Source organism: Hibiscus syriacus, unplaced genomic scaffold, assembly GCF_006381635.1.
Source record: "Hibiscus syriacus cultivar Baekdansim isolate YM2019G1 unplaced genomic scaffold, ASM638163v2 tig00112293_pilon, whole genome shotgun sequence".
Taxonomy (NCBI): domain Eukaryota; kingdom Viridiplantae; phylum Streptophyta; class Magnoliopsida; order Malvales; family Malvaceae; genus Hibiscus; species Hibiscus syriacus.
Genome location: NW_024063296.1, coordinates 2,637,377 through 2,643,350, shown reverse-complemented (window position 1 = coordinate 2,643,350; position 5,974 = coordinate 2,637,377). Strand labels below are relative to the sequence as shown.

General features: G+C 32.4%; 1 protein-coding gene and 1 long non-coding RNA gene across 2 annotated transcripts; both read right to left on the bottom strand.

The window, feature by feature from the left end:
• Positions 1–456: 456 nt before the first annotated feature.
• LOC120177632 (N-alpha-acetyltransferase 50-like) lies at positions 457–4,099 on the bottom strand. The gene is made up of 3 exons (XM_039183715.1): positions 3,929–4,099; positions 761–883; positions 457–518 (listed from the first exon to the last, which is right to left on the bottom strand). Exons 1-3 carry the CDS (start codon positions 4,080–4,082, stop codon positions 457–459), a joined length of 339 nt encoding a protein of 112 aa, XP_039039646.1. The 5' UTR covers positions 4,083–4,099.
• On the bottom strand, positions 1,981–2,789 carry LOC120177633. Its single transcript, XR_005521442.1, has 3 exons — positions 2,652–2,789; positions 2,345–2,470; positions 1,981–2,012 (listed from the first exon to the last, which is right to left on the bottom strand). It is a non-coding gene; the product is annotated as an uncharacterized LOC120177633 (long non-coding RNA).
• Positions 4,100–5,974: the final 1,875 nt, after the last annotated feature.

Here is a 5,974-nt window from a genome sequence, read left to right as displayed (position 1 = left end):
ACTTACAAACATAATATCCACACTCGGTACCTCCCGACTGACGGGGACACTACAAATAGTTTACAATAAACGATTAGTCAAAATGAAAGCTGCAATTTAAACAAGGAATGATCGATCGAAGTCCTCACCAAAACATTGATCCAATTGAGGCTAACCCTTTTGTTAGATCCACTTTGAGCAGTGTACAATATCATTCCCTATAAAAATTGATGAAATATATCAAAGAATATACTATAATGTTTCGATAATTTATGTTACTTACGCATCAATAATCTGCTTCAACTGCTGATGGACATTGGTAGACCCCAAGGAATCAAGATAATAACAACTTGTTGTTTTCATATCTATCACCGCCAACACCCAATGTCTTCTATAAAAACCAAAAACCATATTAAGTTACTAAAATATATTGATAATCAAATGAAAAAACAAACTCAGGATAATATAGGCTGACATTTAGATCTCCGGTATGTGTTGCTTCAAATAAAGCTTAAGAACATGGTTCAATAGCTTAGTAACTGCATAAATTCAAGATTTAAGCAAAAATTTCATACAAACAGAAAAACCAATGATACATGGTTTTTAACAAACTATGACTCTTACTAAGAATCAATGGCAACGTAATTTCAACAAAAGCATGTTTGAGGCAATTAGCTAAGCATCAAATTGATTATGATTTCATGATACTTAAGCATCCCGAGTAGCAACAAGAATGTTCAGATGCTTAGAAAAATTTAAAGGTCCATATGTATGAACTCGCCAATTCCTAGCCCACGATATGGTGCTAAAACACCCAATGCCATGATGTACACACAAATGGCCCCACCTTCCTTCTTTTCCATCCGACAAGCAATTGATTCAACACAGATGTCACTGTAATATGCTGAGTTAGCAAGCAAATGTGTGATTGTTAGAATAACATGCTAACTTTTGAATTATACAGGTCACTTTCCAACTTAATCTCTCATCAGGCCCCAACTCGTGTAATATGATATATGAGTGTGTGCATGTGTAACCATCCACAATTTGTTTCAAGCCATCAAATTGAAAACAATAACATTTATTATTTCTAACCATAAATGCACCATACTAGTAATTGATGTCAAATGCTGAAGGTATTGTGACAAAAGACATCTCAAACATGCTCTGCACATTGCTAAGATCGTAGAATTAGATGAGGCTAGTCACTAAAACTTCAATCGAGTCTATTTCTTTGAGCATGACCTAAGGATTAAGGACAAAAAACAAATATGCAATCACCAAGGCAGAAGAAAGTTATAGGATAAATACTCTCCAAAAACTAACATGTTTTGAAATTCCTACAGTTTCAGTGGTATAGACCATCAAAGCTCAATAAGTGCCCTCCAATGCAGGGTAGCAAATTTCAGAATTGAGAAATCTTTAGCTAGGGATTTTATGACTTGAAAATTCTCGAGAAAAAAAATTACTTATAGCTACTACCTATAGCTTAAAAGTTTATAGAAATGCAGGATAGGGATGGATCAATTAACATTTCATAACAAGCAGAAGATCATGGCAGAATCAACAAGTGCACCAAATACAATCAGTAGCATATGAGTGCAAGGCAGCACAAGCACAACAACAGAACTGAAGAGTGTTTTTTAGGCATAAACTGAACAACATCTAGCCATTTTTTGGTTTCAATAAACCCAGAAAAGAACTATTGAAATTTTTAAAAGCATGGCGATGAGCAGCCATCTCATACATACAGCACCCTGTTGAACAAGAAGCAGTGTGTCAGGGGAAAAAATATCTATGTCAAGTATGTCTTGGCCAGAGGATTTGGAAATATGAAAACTTCTCATCCAAATAACAACTTAACAATATATTTTCAAGTTATTATCACCTCTTCTAGTGATTCTATCAAGTAGGGACTGAAAGCATAACAGAAAAGAACATATGAAGCTCAACCAGTAAAATACATACCAATAAAGTACACCAAAGTCTCCTTTTAACTTTTTCTTCAAAATTTAAAATTTCTCATCCACTTCCTAAAAATTTAATATTATTAAAATAATACCTACATATATACTAAATAATGTAATTAGAATGTAGAGTTATTATTTAAAAATTTAATATCATTAAGAATCAAATAAAATAACATTAATGAACATATTTTATAATCACGTTAATGGAAATCATTAGAGAATATTAAATGGTTGCAAAACTGTTTCCTCTAGTTAAAAAAATGCTAAATGACTTCTTAAGAAACTACTTTCAAAATGGAATTATAACCCAAAAATGAAGTCGTTGTAAACAAATTGCATTGATGCATGCGCTAGAAAAGCAGCGAGATATTGTTGAAGTTTAGAGCTATTATAACATTGTTTAGTTTATCTGCAAGAACCTTCTCAAATACTCCAAATTGAAGGGCAACTGACGTGGGTATCCCAACCCAAGATGGCACTTTTCCTTTCAGATATGAGATATTGCGTGATTTAGCACCAACCTAGGAGAGAAAAAAATGTCCCCATGCATAAATTAGACATGCCATCCGTAAACATAGTTCAGAGATATAGCAACATGGAGAGGTATAGAAGGTTCAATACTCAATCTCATTATAACTAAGTAGGTTAAGACGAACAAATAAAAATTTGGAGATGAAGTGAATAATATTTTGCAAGCCTAACCATTTCAGGTGTAAACTCCTCGGCTGATATGGCATATTTACCAGCAAACTGCTTTTTGACCAAAGTGATAGATGATGGAACATCTCCGTTCAAGTTGCTTGAACTTGAATTAGCTAACTCACTTTGCTTCACCTCACTGAATGAATACATGAAAAGAGAGCAAGATCCAAATTATCTTTTCTTATATAAAAACAAGGAGTTTGTTTAACATCACCTCATGGTTACATGATGTTTTCGACAAGTTCATAATTTAAGGTACAGATTGCACTACCTATGAACTACATTTGCAGAAGAAGGTTTTAGGCGCAACAACTTTCTTTCTTTGCTTTGAGATCAGCTAGAATATTAGGATAAAAGCATGTAGCAAAGCAAACATGCAATTGGAGTTATGCACATCTTACTACACAACCAATTATCAGCTACAGAGAAATCTCAAACAACCAGGTATTCACCTTGCAATTTTTTGTTCGGACAAAAACATGCGACAAAACATCAGACATGTCAGGTGTTAACACAACAATCGCACTATTCGAAATTTCTTCCTATCCTTTTATAGTTTTTCCACTAAAATAGTAGGTCGGTCGTAAGATTTATTCTGTACTTAAAACAGCTCCTCGACAACATCAACATATCTAACAACCTCAATTGGATTGATAACTTGCCAACTGTTGCAGGAGATGAATGTGTCGGTAATTAATTCCTCTCTGGTGTGTCTAACCATTAGAGAGTGGAAGAAGGAAAATTGGCTTAGTAAGTTCAACACCTATCTGGCACTGTATTAAAAGTTGGAGTGATTTTTTTCAAGTTTATAAGGTTTTTCTGCAACTTCAAGTGAAAGACTTGCAAGTTCCTCTGAAAATATTCATACAATGTTTAACATTCTTGGAAAGCTTTCATTTTCTTCAACATTGTTTTGACATGCTCACTTCGTTGTCTTATGTACTTGCAAAAATAGGACTATTGCATATCATCAAAAGTCAATGTAAATCAAACCACAAAAGACCAACAATTAACCAATGCAAAGAAAACAAACAAGAGAAATGAAGGCATATATCAATACCAGCAGCTTAAATTCCTTAATTTACTAAAGAACACCGATAAATTTTCCATTAGATGAAATATACAGAAGAACAACAAAGAAAATCCCAAGATTCAAAAAGAAACAATTGCGAAGAAAAAACCCAAACAAGAATCAAACACAACAACGGGAGAATAACATACTTTCTAAAGAAAATAACGAAAACCCAGAAAAGATTGGGGGAGGAAAGGATGCAAACCAAGCTTTGTGAATTCGTCGGAAGCCAGAGCATCAGCGTAGTACTTTTTGTTATAACAAACGAGGAAGATAGCAGTGTTGAGCTTCTTTAACAGCATCACATTCTTGTCCCTCACACCATCAAGTGATATTGCTACTTCTCGCCCAACCACCATTATTATTAACTCTCCAAGAAAAACAGAAGATTTGGGGAGGGGGATATAACAATGGCATGGTGAGGGGATTGTACGGACAGAGATAGATTTGTTGTGTGTGAAGACAGAGAAAAGGTAGGCTTTGAAATTTTACAGCAGGAAAGCATACGTACGTGATGAAAATTATGGGGGGAAATTAAAAGACGACTTTTAGACATGACACACAATGAAAATTGTACTCCGTGTGTTTGCTAATTTTTTTGGATTATGACTATTAAATATGACACATTATTATTAGTCATAAATCGTTCAGATTTTAAGAAACATGACATTTTTATGACACACATTTTTTGCAAGTCATAAATTAGTGTGTGTCATCATTCCTGTGTCATTAAAGGTATATTTTCTTGTAGTTATGCATAAGTGTCATTCATAATACTATTAGGTAACGTTATATTACGTCACTAAAAATGTAACAATATATCTTTCTTCACATATAAATTGATTTTAATGTATTATTCGTGACGATGTGAATTATTAATAACAAAATTTTCTATAATTTAGTGACGTAACTAGTTGTCATTGAGTATCAATTATTAAGTGACGATATGCATAACCGTCATTTATACCGCTAATAGGTGACCATGTATTGCGTTAGTAATATTGTGATAACTTTTTCTTTCGTCACCTATACAAAGAAATTATTTAGTTATTGGTGACGATATGGTTTATCAAAGACTAAAATGTACATTATTTGGTGACGTAATTAATTGTCATTTATTGTAAATTATAATGTGACATTATCCATTAACGTCACTGTATGTTTAATAATACGTGACGAAATCTTATACATCGTCACATTTGACATCTAGTGACACACCTAGGGTGACGTTCGCCGTGACATCAATTTTTAAGTCACAAAATACAAATAGAGATATAAATGTATGTTTCAGTGACAATATTTTAGATGCCACAAATAATCAAATTTGTTGTAGTGAGAACAATTTTCTATTTCACGACATGATCCAAAATCCAAAGAAAATTGATAAAAATGAAAAAAAATAAAAATTATCTTACCTTGTTCATGGGGAGCACGAAATGTTAGCTTAAAATGGCTAAGTTTTCATGAAATTTCTAATGAAATTCATGTTAATTTAACCTTTATTTAAGCTTAAATGAATAAAAAATTCATTTAACGTGAAATGTCCATTTTGCCATTAAAGAAACTTGATATTTACAATAATACCAAGCCACATAACCTTATCATATTTTCAAAGTCAAAGATGAACAAAATATTTTACCCTTTTCCAATTTTGTCGAGCAACTTTCCAAAAATTACAATCTTGCCACTTTGATCCAACGATCTAAATTAAGCATGAAAATAAATCTTCAAATCCAATTATCCATATTATTTTCCATCATTTTAAAATGTGGAAATAATATTTCTAAGCTTAATTTATCATCCTTCAAATTTTCCTAAAATTTATATTCGATTTGATTTACCGAATTTTTACCAGACTTTATCGTTTTAAACTTTTAATACAAAATCCATAGAAAAAATATGATTCCCACATAAACGTCATTCTTGGGGGTAAACTATTCATATACGAGGCCAGATTACATAACTTTTTAAAATTACACTTTAGTCCTTAAACTTTTCCAAAGTTTATACTTTGGACACTTAACTTTTAAAATTTACATTTTGGTCGCTAACCAACATTTTGGGATATTTCAAACCATATCAATCAATTCCACACAAGGAAATCAAGGTAGCTTGGTCACTCACTATCAAACATATAATAATTAGATATGGTCATCCACTCACTCATCATTATCTCGCTCGATCTCTCATCTAAAACATTATGTAAGGGCTTATAAATCTTTTAGTGTTTTTCTCTTAAGTCAGTTAATAA

Excerpts from the sequence above, each read along its gene's own strand:
- LOC120177632 (XM_039183715.1), bottom strand. The coding sequence starts at position 4,082 with ATGGTGGTTGGGCGAGAAGTAGCAATATCACTTGATGGTGTGAGGGAC. Across the intron at positions 884-3,928 it reads CGACGAATTCACAAAGCTTG|CATATTACAGTGACATCTGT; the intron begins GTTTGCATCCTT and ends TTGCTAACTCAG. Across the intron at positions 519-760 it reads ATATCGTGGGCTAGGAATTG|TTACTAAGCTATTGAACCAT; the intron begins GCGAGTTCATAC and ends GAATTTATGCAG.